The sequence below is a fragment of the Caloenas nicobarica genome, chromosome 3 (assembly GCF_036013445.1).
Source record: "Caloenas nicobarica isolate bCalNic1 chromosome 3, bCalNic1.hap1, whole genome shotgun sequence".
In the NCBI taxonomy this organism is placed as follows: domain Eukaryota; kingdom Metazoa; phylum Chordata; class Aves; order Columbiformes; family Columbidae; genus Caloenas; species Caloenas nicobarica.
The window spans coordinates 33,657,334-33,676,464 of record NC_088247.1 but is presented as its reverse complement, the minus strand read 5'-3'; the positions used below and the strand labels follow the sequence as shown (position 1 = coordinate 33,676,464).

General features: G+C 40.4%; 1 protein-coding gene across 1 annotated transcript; it reads left to right on the top strand.

The window, feature by feature from the left end:
• Nucleotides 1–3,742: 3,742 nt before the first annotated feature.
• On the top strand, nt 3,743–18,319 carry TMEM30A (transmembrane protein 30A). Its single transcript, XM_065631197.1, has 7 exons — nt 3,743–4,116; nt 9,927–10,043; nt 10,680–10,787; nt 11,855–11,942; nt 12,406–12,549; nt 14,178–14,384; nt 16,113–18,319. Exons 1-7 carry the CDS (start codon nt 3,844–3,846, stop codon nt 16,304–16,306), a joined length of 1,131 nt encoding a protein of 376 aa, XP_065487269.1. The 5' UTR covers nt 3,743–3,843; the 3' UTR covers nt 16,307–18,319.
• Nucleotides 18,320–19,131: the final 812 nt, after the last annotated feature.

Sequence of the window (19,131 nt, the reverse complement as noted above, 5' to 3'; positions counted from 1 at the left end):
TTGCTCCCTTAAATAATCTATTTGGCAGTTAATGCATTTTATTTATGTCACCTGTTCTAAATATTAGGGGTTTCAACCACATAAAGTTTTATTTCTTTAGATTTTATTTTTTAAAGTATTAATTATTTACATCTTTCCTAGAAATAAGTGTACAATGGGATAGGGTAAGTGCCAGAAGAAGATCATTTTGGGGGCTCCATGGAATACAATAAACAAGTAAATGCTGATTGGTGGTCTTTTGGATTAAGGAAAATATATTCATTTTTGTACAATTTTAAGGCTCATTTTAGACATCTGAAATCAGACTTCAGTATTCAAATTAAATTTTTGTAATTTTATGATTTATTCTTAGGTAGTCTGATACATATTTGCTCCTTCCTTACCTTAAAAATGTAACACATCGAGGCCTTGACTACGTAATACATCTGTGTAGCACTCATTGCTAGGTGAATGCCTAATAAATCAGTTTGCCATTCCACATATTAAAAAAAGGAAAATTATAAATTTATGTTTCAATAAGTATTTTTCTTCCTTTATTTTTTGTGTCCCTATTTGTCTTGTAAGTGCACACAAACCAATGTGAAGTGCACTGCATCACACAGCTCCTCATTGTAAAACTTCATGAACGTGAAATTTGTTGTTTGCCCCTGCCGTGATATCACTGAGTTTGCCTTAGCGTAAAACTGTGAAATAATATCCAACCAAGACTTTAGCTTACTGGTCAAAAAGGAAAGCAAATATATTGAAGTATTTATGCTGATATTCTTTATTTCTCTAAAGAATGGAAGATATACCCTATGATTGCATCCAGTTATGCTACTGAGGATATAATTATTTTGATAAAAAGAAACCTCATGCTTCTAATTAACCTAGTTCTTATAGTGCAAAGTGTATGTGTAGGCCGAGCTTGTAAACAAACATACGGCCTTAGACACAAGTAGTTGAAAAGCGAGAGCTGTAACTGGCTAATAACAGTGGATCTGGTCTGTATGGTATGTTAAATAGTTTTTCTGTTTCCCATCCTGCAGAATGGCAAGCAGAGATTTGTTTGGACACCTTGCTTCAGTTGTTGCTTTGTCAAGATGGCAGCACTGATCCTCCCATCAGGACTTGGCCACAAGGATGTAGACCATACTACACTGCGTTAAATGTGCCCAGTTCAAAATCAGACAGCAGCTCATTCCACTGTGGTGGAAACAAGGAAGTTCTTCTGTTTTCTCCTTTTTCCACATTTCCCAGATTTATCTGGGGCTTTTGCAGCTATGGTTATACTAGCATGTCATTTGATACAAATGGAGCAGATCAGCACATAAAAGTTCTGGGGCTCTTCCAATCTCCATCAGTCATAGTTTGAGGTTTTCCTGGGCTGGATTTAGTCTGGCCCCCTGGGCGAAATGTCTCCTCTGCAGGTCGTTTTGAAACTTTTTGAAGGAAAACTTTCACATGCACCTGTGTTTGCTTGACTGAGTGCCTCTCTGCAAGATCCTCTAGGAAGCAGCGCGCTGTTCTTCTGCCCATTTCACACAAATGACAGCACTACATCACTAATCCACTACCATGGCCGGCAGCATCACTGCTGCGGCTGTTCCCCAACAGCTGACAGAGCCCGTGCCCAGCTTAACCACTGCGGAACAGTTTCCCCCACAAATTTAACATGCCCTTTCCTGCCAGTTCTCTCCTACCTGGCAGCATGAGGTTCCCAACTTCCTGATATTGCCCCTCAGCCTGCTGCCAGAGAAATGTCTTGCCACCTCACAGCACAGGTTTCTAAGCAGTCTCGTTCCCTTGGGATCCCAGGCTGCACCTCACTGTGAGGCTGTGGGACTAAAAGTTACTTGAGCTGAAGCTGGTAATTGAAAACAAAGGCTAATAAAGAAAAGGGTGATAATAGGGATAAAGGGCTTAGCTAGGGGGAATGATGGCAAAAAGTAAGGCCCACAAGATAATGGAAAGGATAAATTAGAAATGTAGCTTTAGCACAGATGCTGCAAGGATTACAATTAATTGTTGAACTCTATATATCTAGGCACCAAATTAATTCTTAAAATTTACATGCTTAAGTGTCCCTATTTCCTATATCGTCTGCTAAGAGGAGTCGGTCTGTCTCCACAGAGACCACATTTGCACAAGTCATTTGCTCCCCCCAGTGGCCTTTGTTGATACTTTGGATTGTTCAGAGAACTAAAAAGCATTTATTTTAGGGAAACTGTTCCACAGGTAGCTGAAAAGTCTTACACTGGATTGCACGCTTCTAAAATTATTTAATTAAACAGTTTTAATTATTTTTTCCTAAGAATCAAGCAAATACATAAATACTTGCTTGAAAGTGGATTTTGGCTACACTCTATATAGGAAACACAATACTGTCCTCACAAAACTAACTTTAATGTAAAAGTGCCAAGACAGTGAGAAATACGGACTTTGTTGCATCAGCTTGAGCAATGCTCTATAAAGCAAGTATTCTGGGATACAAATACATACCACCGCTCTGCTTTCCACAAGGTGACTATTTAGAGAATAGAAACTGGATTAGCTCCTAAGGGGAATAAAAAGTAACAACTCTGACAGCATGGTACCCATCGGCATTCACTGTACTGATTCACCGACACGGTTCCTGACAACAGAGTAGGAATACAGTGGAAAACAACTTCCGAAAGTGATGGTTCATATTAATAGCTTCATTAAAGCTCTTTTAGCTTCGCTGAGAAATCACAGAATCACAGAATGTTGGAGATTGGAAGGGACCTCAAAAGATCATCTAGTCCAATCTCCCTGCCGGAGCAGGAACACCCAGATGCGGTTTCACAGGAAGGCATCCAGGCAGGTTTTGAATGTCTCCAGAGAAGGAGACTCCACAGCCTCCCTGGGCAGCCTGTTCCAGTGCTCCGTCACCCTGAGAAGAAGTTTCTTCTCATATTTAAGTGGAACCTCCCGTGTCCCAGTTTATACTCATTGCCCCTTGTCCTATCGTTTGACCTATGTTATTACACCTTTGCAGCAGCACTGATGCTGTTCCTCTTTATGAGAGCAGGAAGGGTAAGTTAACTTCTCCGTTTGTAATCCAATGGATGCTTTTATCCAGCAGCCCCGGTCTGAGGCTGTGGGAAGACGAGAGTTGGTGGGAGGGTTCCTCCTGAAGCACTGAGTGTGGGTGACACGGCCACAGGCCCGCGGTTCTCTGCTCAGAGGCGGCGGCGCGGACCGGGCTGGCCTGCGGCTACAGGGAGCCAGAGCCCCGCAGCGGCGGCGATGCGGAGAGGACCCTGCCAGGGCAGAGAGGGCCGGGCCGCCCCTCGGGAAAGGGGTCTGCGGGCCGGCTGGGACATGACTGCCCCAGCGGCACCTCCGCCGCGGGAAGAGGGCGAGCGAGACAGGAAGTGACGCACTGTTTCCGCCGGCAGCAGGGTCGGCCTCGGAGCCTCGGCCCCTCAGTGGCACCGGCTGCCCGTGAGCGCCGCGCTGAGCGCAGCGGGGTGAAGCTCCCCTCCTACCCGGCAGCGCGCCGGACCGCACTGCGCATGCGCCCCCTAACCCCGCCTCAGGCCGGCGGGCAGCGGCGAAGCGCGCAGGCGCAACTCAGCCTCCCCGGCGCCTGGAACCCCTCCGCTGTTCTACGCATGCGCAGTATGGTCGCGGCCGTTCTCTCGCCACCGGGGGCGGTGGGGCGTGGCTAGGGAGCGTCATCAGCGGCGCGCCCGCCACCTCCCTCCAGGCGCGGCTGAGCGCGCAGGCGCGGCGGCCTCGGTCACGTGCCGGGCGGGGGGCCGGTGTCGCGGGGCTCGCTGTGTCGCCGGGCTCGCTGTGTCGCCGGCCGCGCCGGTGGCAGCGGGCCGGGGCGGCGCCATGGCGGTGAACTACAGCGCCAAGGAGGAGGCGGACGGGCACCCCTCGGGCGGCGTCGGGGTGCCGGGCGGCGGGGCGGTGGGCGGCGGCAGCGGCGGGGCCGTGAAGACCCGCAAGCCCGACAACACAGCGTTCAAGCAGCAGCGGCTGCCGGCCTGGCAGCCCATCCTGACGGCGGGCACGGTGCTGCCGGCCTTCTTCATCATCGGCCTCATCTTCATCCCCATCGGCATCGGCATCTTCGTCACCTCCAACAACATCCGCGAGTACGAGGTGCGTGGGCGGGGGACACACGGGTGCCGGGGCCCGGCCGTGTGCCCGGGCGCGGCGGCGGTTTGGAGGCCCCCAGAGGCCGCTCGGGGGGCGCCGGGCCGGGCCAGCGGTGTTGGTGCCGCCTGCCCGTGGGCGGCTGCTCCTCCTTGCGAAACCCGCCGCCGGCTCTTCCTGCCCGCGCCTGGCGGGGGGGGAGCGGCGGACGTGGGTGCCGTGGTGAACGGGCACCTCGCCCCGGCCGCCCTGAATAGACATTGAGCTTATAGAGTATCCTCCGCATAGATTGTATCCTCCTGTCAGCTTTGCCGGTGCTCCTGAGTGAACTGCCAGGGAAGTTAATGCCAGTGTTTTATTTGATCAGCACAGCCCAATGCAAGTTTTGTTTTCAGTAGTACAGAAAATATGTGCGTCACCCCTGGAATAGGGGTGACCTCATTAATGTTTTGTATGTTTTATATGTTTATAGATATGTAAAGGTTGAGTGTCACAAGGATGGAGCCAGGCTCTTCTCAGTGACAACCAATGACAGACAAGGGTTCAAATTGGAACACAGGAGGCTCCACTTAAATATGAGAAGAAACTTCTTCTCAGTGAGGGTGATGGAGTACTGGAACAGGCTGACCAGGGAGGTTGTGGAGTCTTCTTTTCTGGAGACATTCAAAACCCGCCTGGACGCCTTCCTGTGTAACCTCACCTGGGTGTTCCTGCTCCGGCAGGGGGATTGGACTGGATGATCTTTCGAGGTCCCTTCTAATCTCTAACATTCTGTGATTCTGTGATAGCTTGTGGCAATGTATTATAAATCTCTAAATGTTCTAAAGTAATTGTAGTTTCAAGACAAAACTCAGTAGTATAATTCTTATGTGTAATAATGATTTAATGTTTTAGATGCTCTATGGGAGATCAGGGTGTCCCGGCTAAACTTAGAAACAAAGATGGAAGAGTGTGGCTTTTTCTAATTACACTTACAAAAACTGAGTCATTTACATCTGATCATTAACCACACCACTGCTGTAAAAAGTTGCTAAGCATCCACTGAAAAGTAAACTATATATCACAGTCCGGTCCATTTGCTAACAGAGTTACCTTGTGTTGTGAAGAAACAACCTACAGGGCTCAGGGACAACCTTGAAAAGCAAGTTGTCAGCTGTGATTGATTTCAGTGAGCTAATGCGACCAAGATTGATTGTAGGAAAAAAAAGTGTCATTTTTTTGTTGGATTGCTGTATTGATTGGAGAATTTTTGAATTCTAATGTGTTATGGATCAAATCATTCTAGTTATCAGACTAAGCCGTCACTTTCATATAAGTGGTGTTCAAGACAGTTGCTTGGCAAGTGGTAGCAATGTGGCATTGAAGCCTGATTAAATAAAGAAATCCTGATGCAGACAATGAATGCTATTACATTTTCATATTTCTGCTAAAATGCAAACAATGTTATAATAAAACCAATTTAAGGTTCACCTTCCTCTTATGTTAAGAACTAAAATTCAGGTCAAGGAGAAAAGCAGAAGTGGAAAAAACCAAAGCTGAAGTGTATTTTACAGTGTCCAAATGTTGAATGTAAGCATATTTTTGAAAAGCAATTGCTTCTTGCGTCAAGGTTTGAGGGCAGGCAGAACATCTGAAAATTGACACGAGTGCTGCAGAGAACATTGCCAAATTGTCATGGGCACATAGACTTTTAAATTGTCATGTTATAGTCATATTTAAGGTAAATACAATCACATGTTTTCAACAGGGAGAGAAAAGTTAAAAAAAATCCTTGCTAACTTTGATTTTTTGACAGTTGCATTTAAAATAGTAGTAAAATTTCTATAGTAAAGCAATACAAAGTCCTAGATCATAATGATTGTAAGGTAAATATAATTGGATAAATATATCTCCTTTTTTCATTACAACTGGATCTGTGTTGATCTATAGGGACAGGAAATGCATCAGAGTTTCATGAGTTTGAATATGTAAGCGACTTCTTGTGCCTGTATTGCTGCTGGATGCATATACAGAATTTTTATATACTGTTGTTGCATAGCAGCTCAGCCATGTACTCCTGATAAGCTCCAGTAGGAGCCAAACACTAGCTGTTCCCACCTAACGTGTAGTACAAAAATCCATAGGTAAGCTGGGAGTGTAACTGATGCTCCCTTACACAATCAGATTGCATATATAAAGCAGTAGTAGCTATTTATATTTGGAAACCAGTTGGTAGGTGCTGGCTTTTCCACCCTTTCTAATTTCAAGATATTCAAGATTGGAAAGGCTTTTATTTGTTTGTTTTACTGTGTGGGTTCACTCTTGTACCATCCACCTCACGTGAAGCTCTCACCTGTGAGATCATTAGGTTTTTGTGAGGGACAGAGTTCTTGAATGCTGAGAGTGTGATCAGACAGTCGGGTTATGCAGGTAAGAATGAGGAAACTTGGGTTCTGTTCTCTGATCCTCATGCTTGTTTTATCAATAGAACTTCTGTGAGTGAGTTTATAATTCTAAAGACAGCTGAATTTTGAAAAAAAAAAAGTCTAAATCAAACTGTACAACTGCAGCAACAACATGTAGATGAAGCATTTCACGGACCACCATTTATGCTCTGAACACCAGTGAGGGATGCAGTTTGACACACTGCTATCACCCATATGCTTAGCTGAGATACGTCCCTGCTTAGTATGTTAGCTTTTGTTAGTAACCTCCAAATGTTATTTACAAATAGCTGTAAAATTAGCTCTGGGAGACAAGACATCTAGAAGCTGGGTACAGTGACTAAGCTCTTTTAAAAATGTAATCGGGGGAGGAAGCAGAGGTAGTTATTTACACCTACCTCCTAGACAATAGCATACTTGTTAAGTGTGTGTGTACATATATATATATATAGCTGCCTGTAAACTTAGTGTATTGTAATTGAATAGTATGTATAATTTATGGCCCTGAAATACACACTTATGTACAGTTCAAATCAACCTTTCCTGGAACTAGATATTGCAGCCATTAGTATCTCTGTGAACTGTGCTGTTCTCGTACAGGTGCAAAGACTGAGCAGCAAAATGTAGCTTTTCCATTGATTTCCTTTATAAGCTCTCTTGAATCCAAATGTGGAAGATTTCCAACAGCTTAAGTGTACTAGAATTACAGGGAGTTTTATGTTGGTTTTTCTCTAGAATTTTCTTACTGTTTCAAAAGAGATAAACAGCCATTTATCTTGAGTCTATCATGAAAATAGTTCAGTTAAGTAGAAAATGAGAATTGGCTGTGTAAATGTGTCTTTTGGCCCTGTTACTAAAGAGTGAGAGGGTTCTATGTTTCCTGATTTTAATTTTATTTTTATTTTAGAACGGATAAGAAGCATTGACAGAGCATATTAATATATGATAAAAATTGTGGAGTATCCAAACTGTTGTGTAGGAAAGAGATCTTTGTGCTCTGATTGCTGCTGTGAAATGCATAATCATAGTTAAAAAGCCAGATAGACTTTAAGGCATGACTAGGAATAAAGAACTGAAAGAAAATAGATTACTGTTGCATACATTTTCAGTGTTGTGTGCAGCTCTGGCAGCTCTATCTCAAAAATGATACAGAACTTAATAAAACCTACAGAGAGGGATAGCAAAGAGGACCAGAGTTATGGTTGCCTTTTATACAAGTGGCCAAACAGAGTAGGATAAATATGTGACAGTGTATGAAGTCTACAAAATCCTAAATGGTTTTGAGAACATGTATATGCAATAGTTATGTTATTTCTATACTGTGGACATGTAAATCAACTGAGAAAGACATCAACAGCCTGAAAAGCTGTTGGTGATGGATAACTTGGATATGCCCACTGATCAGGGGTTGTTGGAGAGGGCTCACTCTGTCTGGTTTTGTCATGCTCAGCTGCTGGCCGATCCCCGGGGATAGAAGAGTGGGTCAGGCAGGTTCCTGCCGTGGACCCCAAAGTCGGTCCTTCAGTTCTCAAAGTCCCGGTTCTGTCACTTTGTCAAGAGGTGAAGACAGATACCTCCATCCCTTTAAATAAGCTCTCTGTTGAATGTGACCTGTAGATGTGGATGCAGAAAAAAAACCCACTTGTATTGGCAGTTACTGTACAGGAAGGCTTTTGGATAGCACTGAATCTGATAGCAGTGGTCAAAATCATGGTTCTGTTTCAATATACATCAATTTCATGCTCTACAGAATTTAGTCTTTTTAAAAGTAAAGGCTTTAGATCTTTTGCAGCCTCAGAGTATTTGAGTTTGTCCTTGATCTAAAACTTCTCCACACACTGGAGAACTAACTAGCTCAGGATATGGAGGTGTCAGTTCTTTCTAAAGGAAATTTTTGCTTAAGCTTACTTTAACAGGAAAAAAACCCCACAGGGTAAGCCTTGAACAAATGAGATGTCTGTTGAGAGCTGTGGTAGTCTGTCTGCTGTAGCTGGGACAGGACTGCTGCAGTAGTGCTATTTCTAGATCAGCATAAACTCAATATCTCGTTCAATGAAGGAAGCAAAGATTTTGTGATCCTCTCTCCACCAGCTAATATCTTCTGGAGCTGACTCGTTTCAGCTGGGCTCGTTAGGGTGTAGGGCTCATCTGTCAGAAATCTGGCAGCAGAGCAGATACTAATGAAAGTGCTGAGGAAAGGGCTGCAGCTTAATAGGTATCGAAGAAATCACAGGAAGAGAGACCTTGAAGAAGATCCAGAGGAAAACAGGCTTTGTTTGTTCCCTAAACTCTGAAACTGCATGTTTGTTTTAGCTAACCTTAATACAGGTACTAAGACAGATCATAGATTCCTCTTAATTCTTGATAATGCTTTTCACTACAAGCATAAATCAGGGCAAACCATTTGCAGCAGCCTTTCATAAAACTGTGTAGGTCTTGTAGTTTAAATAATACTGCTGTTGAGCATTGTGCCGTAACTTGGTATATGTTGCACCAGTCTGAGTCTAAAAGCTAAATAGGAGGTTCACAGTAAGTGTAGAAGTACATAGTTTGTAGGCAGGTGGAAGCTTTCTTCTGCTACACTTGGAGTTCATCTGCTAAGCCCAAGTTATTTCCTGCCATTCACAAGCTGGAGAAATGCATGAGAGCGAGCTGATACGGTGAAGCGACTTCAGTTGGGTTGGGCCATAGGGTGAGCTCATGGCTGCTCAGGGTATATTATGCATACTGTCCAGGTAGCCTGTATGTACAGATTTCAAATACTGGCTTGTTTTCGAGCTACGCTATTAAGAGACAGAGAATGTTGTATAAGCCAGATCAACACTGATCATCTTTTGTGTCCATTTACTGGTATTTTACCATGCCTGGCAAAACAATATTAGTGTCTTCATCTTTTCTATTTTAGGAGAGTTCTTGGGCATTAAGTGTTGTTTGTTTGTTTGTTTTAATTTTCTGACTATACTAAAAATGATCAGCAAAGCAAATTTTCTAATGCAAACATTTTTTTATTAGATCTCTAGACTGCAGCCTCTCTGGAAAGCATGTGAAAGCTCAGTTCTGCTTGTCATATAGTGTGCGTGTGTTTGGAAACATCACGTTGTCTGGAGTATTTGCTGTTTGTCTTTCGGTGTGTGTTGTGTTTTGTTTTCCCTCAGCAGTAGTGGCCCACCTCAGTATTAAATTTGTTTGAGACTGAAGTCAAGCATATAGGCAGAATCACAACATCATTTAGGTTAGAAGGGACCTCTTGAGATCATCAAATAGGGCTGAATGGGCTTTTGGAGTTGAGGTGTAATAACACTGCAAAACAAATGCCACATCAACTCTCTGGCTTATTAATCAATTTTCTTTACTCTCCCATTGTAAATTAATGACTTTTTTTTTCTGTTACAGATTGACTATACAGGAACAGAGCCTTCTAGTCCCTGCAACAAGTGTTTAAATGTGTCCTGGGACAGCACACCACCTTGTACTTGCATCATCAATTTCACACTGGAACATTCATTTGAGGTATGCTACCCTGTATGCAAAGTGAAATTAGAACAGTTTCTATGGTTTATTTCAGAACTGATAGGAAAGCTGTATCACTTCATTTTTTTTTTCTATTTTAAAGGATTATTTCTAGTTTTCCTATGAACTTGGACCTTATTTTTGTGTGCCTTTTCAGTAGCAGGGATGAGATGGTTTTTAATGCCTCTGTTTATCTGGAAATGTACAAAATTAAATGGAATGCTTGTGTTTTACACCTTTAGATTTACAGTATCTGTCATATAGTTGGCCAGTAGATCTGCTAGTCCCGCATGATTTTAGAGAACTTCAGAATTCAAGAATTGGAAATACCAGAAAAGTGCTTTCTGACAAATTGGAGGCAAATAATGAGGCTTATGTGCTTAATATCAGACAGGATAGATGTTGAGATTAATGCCGGTGAATATCATTGTGATAGTTTATTGCATGTTGATACTGTGTGACTTCAGGATGGCAGCTTATGTTAGGACAGTACTCAGGGTGATGACAGGCTTGAGGCTCCTACTTTATGAATGTAAACACAGAGTTTAAGCAGCTAAAACCTTTGTGTTTGTATGTTTTATTGATCTGTTCTTTGTGTGAATGAAAAGCCCTCTTGCCCCATGTTGCTTCTTGTAGAGCAATGTGTTCATGTATTACGGACTTTCCAACTTCTATCAAAACCATCGTCGTTATGTGAAATCTCGAGATGACAGCCAGCTAAATGGAGATAACAGTTCACTACTTGTAGGTATTCATGCTTGGATATTAATAAGCAACTAACTTCTTATGATTGCAGAAATTGTCACATAGCAGAGTATTTAGTTGAATAATAATGAGGTACTAGAATTTTTGCATAACAGAAGACAATCCATAAGGAATTAATATTTTGTTTACAGAAAATAACTGTGTAAAATGCTATAAAATTTCATGTTAGTCATTTCATTAAGCACACAGCAATGCAGTATTTCAATCACTTCTCAAATTTGAATAATTTTAAACTCTCTTGTTGTTTTCAGTCAGTAGTATCTATCTATATCCATTCGGTCTCAAGCTCTTGTTTTCAGTTTAAAATATTACTTGGTATATTGCAGCTAAATGCATCTGTTTTTGTTGACTCTGGTTCAATACCGAACATCAGTGATACTGGAAAATATCAGTATTGTGTACTCTGTTCAAGCCACTGTGTAATGTTAGGGCCAGACGAATCCTTTTTGTAATTTTTATGAGGAGCGGAAATACAGTTGTGTTCTTGCTCCAGCAAGAATGATTCTCCCTTTTTACCTGTGAAGGAGACCGTCTCAGAAGGTTATATCTGACTGTCACGGGGTTTTGGTGGGCCCTTTTTCTGCTTGCATTTTTGACATGCTGTTGGAGTTCTTGCGGTCTTTTGCGTTTTGTTACACTTGGTTTCTTATTATCCTCTTTCTATAACACTGATGCATACTTAAAAAACCAAACCAAAACACTTTAATGAAAGGATGCTTGAGTCCTTCATGTTGGAAAACTGTTTCTATTAAAAGATAAAAGGAAAAAGTTCCAATAACTTCCAAGAAAAGCCTTATTTTTAGTACGACCGTGATGGGATTCTGACTTAATTCATGTTTTATTTAGATTTTATTCCTGCTTGTAAAAGAAAAATCAATCATGCTAACTAGTATTGAATACTGAAGTATTTGTAAATAACCTGACTTGCAAAAAGATTACTTTGTGTACGTTTAAGATGAACACATTATCGAGGTATTGTAGTAAAAAGCAGGTTAGTTGGATAAAGTAGCACAGACTCATCTGCCTTTTTTCTTTCTGACTGTCAGAACCCAAGTAAGGAATGTGAGCCTTACCGCACAAATGAGGACAAACCCATTGCTCCTTGTGGAGCTATTGCCAACAGTATGTTTAATGGTATGGTAACACAATTTTAAGTTATCACTTAGATGTTTTTGTGACAAAATGTATGTTTTGTGTTGTATTGCAAATTGTTCTGAGTAAAGACATCATGGGCTTTTTTGTTTTGAATTAACACATTTTCATTGCTCAGAATAAAGTATCTTGTACTGCTGTTGCTTTTTCAAAATTGCTATCAAAATTCATTCAATCTGATAGTGTACAAAGAATGGAAATACCTGTTGTGAAAAGCTGTTATTGCTCTGGAGTAGACATATAGATATCATATATGGATAACACACTGCTATCTAATGTACACTGACTCTTACAGAACAGCTTGTGATTGTGGCAGGCAGTTAATAAATGCCTTGTCCAGTTTTTTGTTTTGTTTCTCCCGGAGGTAATTGTTTCGCTGCCTATCAGGATCATCTGTCTAATGAAAGTTTCTCCAGCTGTTTTTCTAATTTGACTTTCTCCTTAGATACACTGGAATTATACCGCATTGATAATGACACACAGACTCCTATTACTTTGATTAAAAAAGGCATTGCGTGGTGGACAGATAAAAATGTGAAGTTCAGGAATCCTACAGGAGATGGAAATAACTTAACAGCACTTTTCCAAGGTAAAAAAAAAATGGAAATATGTGAAATTTTAGGAACAAACCACTTCGAACACATTTTGATTCCACTGAGTTTTACCTGACAGCCTTTGAGTGAACATGCTAATTAAAAATACTGTGGTTCTCTGAAGAAATCCAACCTAAGGACTACTCTGCTATCTAGAAAGGTTGTCTTTAAAAAACGAAAGCTGCAAATTTCACATGAAAGTGTTCGGGTTTTACCTTTACTGTAATCATTAATTTGTTGCTGTTTTTTGTTTGGTTGTTTGGGGGTTTTTGCTTGGGGTTTTTTGTTGGTTTTTTTAAATATTTTTTTTTCACCTTGAATATTGAGAGAAGCCTAATAGCTGCACTGTTTTTGTCGTTTAACCCCAGCTGTTAACTAAGCACCATACAGCTGCTCCTTCCGTGCTCCCTCCGAATGGGGTGTGGGGGAGAATTGGAAGGGTAAAAGTGAGAAAGCTTGTGGGTTGAGATAAAGACTGTTTAATAATTAAAAAAACCACGTTGTAAGGAAAAAAAAAAAAGCCAGCTCCCCAAGCAGCAGCAGCCGCTACCTTCCTCTACCTGCCACGTTTTATTATTGAGCATGACTCATATGGTGTGGAATATCCCATTGATCGGTTGGGGTCAGCTGTCCCAGCTGTGTCCACTCCCAGCTTCTTGTGCACCCCCAGCCTACTTGCTGGTGGGGTGTTGTGAGGAGCAGAAAAGGCCTTGAGGCTGTGTAAGCACTGCTGAGCAAGAAATAAAACATCAGCGTGTTTTCAACACTGTTTTCATCACAAATCCAGAACATAGCAGGATACAAGCTACTATGAAGTTTAACTCTATCCCAGCCAAAACCAGTACAACTGCTATAATGCTTGGATTTAACTTGAAAAGATATCTTGCAGTCGTTTAATCAAACTCTTCATTTAAATGTCTCTACTGGTGGATTTTGCAAAGTTTTCTAAAAACCTGATTTTGTGGTTAGAAGTGACTGATTTATTTCATTTGTTAGGTTAAATACAGTTTGGTAAATCAAGGTTTTCTTTGGCTACCAGTGTCTGAAAATAATCTTCCTCAGGGCTCTACGGTGTGTGGGTGTGTTTATGCAAGGTATATAATAATTTCAGGTTTAACCTGATGGTCGATTTCTCGCTTAGTCACAGCCAAATTATGTGTTACCAATGTGACGCTACCCTTGGAAAAGCAGATACCTTACTAATACATTGTAGAATTGTATTTCTAATAAAACTAGCAAAAGCATTTATATGGCATTGTCTAAAATGTCATACATAATTTTATTTGCTCGTGGCCCAGGAAGTGGTAGTCAAACTCTTGACAGGTGAGCAGAAGAACTATCATCATAATGGAGAACTATCTCACTAGCTATATAAATGTGTAGAGGAGGCAAATTTGTTTAAACAAATGGACAGTGCTGTCGACAATAAATGGACATGCACTACAAATTAAGCTGCAAAATAAAAAAGTTCTTAAACAGCCTAGTGTCTTGCAATAATAGCAAGCCAACCTGTCCATACTGTTTAGAAGTTAATTTTTGTGTGTGTAATATTAGAATGAATTTTGATGCGCCAGTGTGTTATTTAGTCCTGTATTTGAAATACTTTATTTTTGTTTAATCCTAGGTACAACAAAACCTGTAAACTGGCCCAAGCCAGTCTATATGCTGGACACGGAGCCTGACAACAATGGCTTTATCAATGAAGACTTCATTGTGTGGATGCGTACTGCGGCTCTGCCAACATTTCGCAAGCTGTATCGTCTCATTGAAAGGAAGAATAATTTACAGCCTACCTTGCAGGCTGGCAAATATTCTTTGCATATCGGATACAGTATCCTTTGAAAAACCTTTGAAAGTAGCTAAGGACCTTAGCTGGATTATACAGGCATATATTTGTGCAAGTTCAAACTGAACTAGCCTTTTTTCTTACCATGTGTGAAAAAAAAAAAAAAAAGATGGTATTGAGCTGTGGTTGAGAACTGGGGGGAATAATTACCATCTTGTACTTCTGTGCAAGTTTTTGTAGGATTGTGTGTGGCTGCTAGGACATGAAATCCAGTCTGGTTTTTAACCTTCATAAATGAAATGACTGGGTTAGACTTAGACTCTTTAATGTAAAGTGCAGTTTTAATCATAACATTCTTAAGCTATTTTGTAGTTCATATACAATGCCATTTTTAAATAATGATGAAAGCATTCAGTTCAGTAAAAAACAATTAAAAAACAATTCCTCTTTAGAGGAAGCCTTTGTGAGGAAATAATGGAGATGTTAATCCTAGGGAAAATTTCAGTGTAGAATTTACCCAGTAGGCAAATTTTAGAGGACACCAGTGTCTTCTGTGTACACTTAACTTGAATTCCCACAGGTATATGGTCAGTCTCATTCACTTTTTTTCTCACACATTTTGTTCACATTTATGGGTCCTTGTGGTCCCGACTAGCTGCCTCATGTAGAAGAGAGGCTGAAGTCTGTGGATGGGAGCATTAGCCAAGTTCTGGTTTCTGCAAAATACTACATATAGGCACACTTTATTTACCCTTGGGTTGATAATGTGCCAATTTGCAGTGTGCATTTTTACCATATATGCACTACTAAGTCTTTGCCTTCCTATGCTTTCCTATGGACGTGTAATTATTGCATCGACACTGAAGAATATTAATCATCTGGGAGAGACATTTTTCATGGGTACAGGAATTAACATTCATTCAGGAGTTTGGGCCCTTCTTTGGGTCCTTTTTTGATTCACATATTGTTGTCAGATTACTCTCTGCTTGTAGACTTGCTCCAGAGCAGCCTGCTCTGCTGTGCAATTACTCAGATCTGTGTATAAAATTAAATGAGTAGCTTCATAGTGAGAGGGAAATCAGATTGCTTGGGTGCTGTAAAGGAATTGAGAGAAGCATAGGAAAAAGGAAAGAACAGAGGTAGCTGATAGCCTAGAAATTTGAAAACTTTAACTTAAGGGTGTAATGATAATCAAGGGCAGACTGACTTTGGAGTTAGAAAAATGCCAGCTCTGCAGATCAGGTGGGAAGGTCTGTCATTCTATTTTGGACAAACTAAAGACTAGCTAGAAGTGCGGGAGACTAGAAGAGGAGGGTTGTCATAGTTACTGAATTCTTAAAATTTGAAAGTACTTAATGATAAATTTAAAATAGCTACTGCAGTATTTTCCTTTGCTGCGAAACTGAGTGGAGTACATATAAAACTGAATGAATATAGGTCACTGAGAAAAAGCTTGTTCTAAAATATATTCAAGAATTAGAATTTAGATGTCCCTCACTTTATTGAAACTGCTGTCAAAACCCCACAAAATCATGCATTTACTCTTCCCTTAAAAAAAGGTTGACATCTCCTAATGTGGCCAGTTTCTTGGAGTTGCTGACAGTTCCCAGATTAGTTTTAGTCTACAGGAATAGCTAAATTTTTCACTTCCGATATTCAGAGGCAGCAGCTTGTATTTGGAACCTGAGTGAAATGACCCAAAATTGTAATGTGCCAGACCACATAAAGCTACATTTGGAAATGTGCTTCTTGTTTTCCTATATATTTTTTCAGATTATCCTGTACACAGTTTCGATGGACGAAAAAGAATGATCCTAAGCACCATCTCGTGGATGGGAGGCAAAAATCCCTTTCTGGGAATTGCTTATATCACTGTTGGGTCCATATGCTTCTTCTTAGGAGTTGTGTTGCTGATTATCCATCACAAATATGGAAATCGAAACACTAGCGCAGACATTCCCAATTAATCTTGCATTCTGAAAACAAATGTACTGCATGTGCATCAAGGCCAGTCCAGAATGGACCCAGTTTTTGAAAGATAAATCTCTGCTTCTGTCACTTCTGAGGCTGGGTACATAATTTTAATCTAAAGCTCCCCGTTCCCATACTGTGGATTAACTCTTGACTGGTATACAATTATCTAGATTGATTGTATCTCTGCCTATGTCAAACAATTTTTCTGATATTTGCCTCTAACTGGGCGGGCCACACGATGCATATAGCTCCTGTTCCCTTGATGCATCTGCTGCTTGTTCATGTGCTGTGTAATGTCGGTATGATTCAGTACATACAGATTGTGTGGAGAAAGGCTGTTATAAGATACTGTAAATTGTTAACCTTCCAGAATTCAGGTGTCAGTGCTGTTGAAAGGACAAGTCAAGTCTTAAATGTTTTTTCAATTTACTGTCTCGTGTGCATGGGCTCTTATATTTCTTGCTGAGATTTTAATATATTTATAGAAGTTGTTAAATATTTTTCCTGTGTCCTACCCAACTCTGTTATGTTAAATCCTTTAAGTGCTGTGTAAATTTCAGCACTCTGGATTCTTCGTGTATTTACAATATATGTGCCTGGCCAGTAAACTAGCATCTTATGAAGCTATCAAAAACCCCATTGGTTAATGATCTATGTGAGTCCCTTTTAAAGTTTGCTCTAAATTAGGAAATGCTTGTTGCAGGTAGAATCTGCTTTTCTCTAATTTTCTTTGCTTTAACTCATATCCAATACCAGTTTACTTATTGTGCTTGCTGGTTTTGCTTTTTATGAGCAGCTCCAAGCATTAATCAAGAAGAACCTAAATTTTATTATTATTATTATTATTTGTCTTGTTTTGTTTTTTTCCTGTTCACAAATTTGGAAGTATTTCTTTTACTGGAGGAGTTTCCTGATTTTCTTGAGGCATGTGTATTCTGAGCAGGCTTTGTTGTAGAGGAATTGTCATATACTTTTTCCTTATTTGGAGTAAACATCACATTAAATTTTTGCAGTGTGAAGACAGTAAACTGTAGAAATTCAAAAGTTGGATGGCAGTAACATCTTTCCATTGAAATGCAGTTTGAGCTTGCTGTGAAACCTAATTTAAATATTGCAGTTAGAAGCAATGTGCAGGTTAGTGTCTTAAAGCAAATCACAGAAGGGTTCTTCACTTTTAGGTTAATTCAAAGTTAACTGCAACCTGTAAAATACTACTTTTTGGTGAGGTTGTTTTTTTTGGTTATTTTTTTGGTTGGTTGGTTTTGGTGTTTTTTTTTTTTTTGGATGATGCACAGAAATTGTAATGTATATGGTGGAGATCACTTTATATGCAACTAGCTTGATAAAGTATTGAGCATATTAAAAAAGACATAATAAATTCTGAAAACAGTTTAATAAGAGATTTTATTTTGTTCTTGAACATGCATTTATTTTCATCTGGATGAAAATGTGTATTCTTATTAAGTGTGATTGCAATTTAAGTGAGTTGTATTTCTGGGATTGCATATTTGTTAACAAAAAGTTGTTTATTCATGGTCCAATAGCTTAATCTATAGGCAGTTTTACACGACACAATTTATCACAAACATGACTGTTTTTACTGATTTACTTGTGTAATCTTTTTAAGCCAGCAAGTTCAGTGTATAAACTCTGGAATGAGGCAATGTTCCCAGTGTGCTAGCTTTCTGTAACTCCATGTAATAATTTTTTTGCATAGTACAGTGTGGCAGCACAAGACTTTGAACAGTCAAAACACATTAAGAGTTTATTTAGTGTTCTATCTATATTGCTGGAATTACAGAATAAGGGTAGGTACCTTTGTATATCGCAAGGCAGAAGATTCACGCGAAATGTTAAATTTGCTTTCCTCTGTGAACCAGTTGCTAGTCCACAATGTAGAAAGCAAGTAAGGGGATGTCTCCCAGTTACTGGTTCTTAAATATTTTGATTTTTAAACTTTGTCACTTGAAATGCAAATGTATTCTGCTTCATTCATTATCCCTATCCTTTTCCAAGCAGGAAATGCTGGGTTTTGGGTTGTGTTCAAAATTAAAAACAAAGCATTTTTTAATCTTTACCTTAAAATATTTTTCAATACCTTTTTTCTACTGACTATAGCTGTCAGTGCTGCTTTTATCTTCTTGATAAAGTGCACCAGGATGAGAATTGCTGTCTGTGGGGTTTTTTGTTACAATTAAGGTTTTTCTCAGAGAGCTTGTTACAGGAAATACTTGTCAGGCAATATGCCGAAGAGACAGTGTGCCTGAGAAGCCTAAAATGCCTAAAAGAGCGTAAAGCATTAGGTAAAATTTGTAAACTCTTCCTTCACTCGTGCTCATTTGTCTTGATGTCATGTTGGTAACTGGAGAACCTTGAATTTTGTATTTCCTATGTGTTTCCCACATGTTGTGCGTTCAAAGGTGAAACCACAGTCCCTGACATCTCAGGGCAGGCGTCACTGTCCGGGCGTTCAGTGTCATGTGTTGAATTTGGATCTGACCACCTGTGACCTGGTTCCTCAGCGGCACCTTCAGAGGTGTTTGCCACCAGGGTTCAGACGTACAAAGATCAAGGCCTCAGTTTTCCGTGTTGGGTGCTTTCCAAGTCTTACCCAACTGAGGCAGAGCCTAAACGGTGAGATATTATGAACTTTCTGGAGGCTGCTGCTGTTATGAGCATTCACTTATTAATGAGTCTTTCCTGGACAGAGTAATTTGGGGAACTAGATATGTCCCTGTCCTATGTAAGAGCTCACCAAACAAACTCTTGTGCGAGACCAACTTCCTTCTGGTTTCTTGTAAAAATCTACATCCCTGTA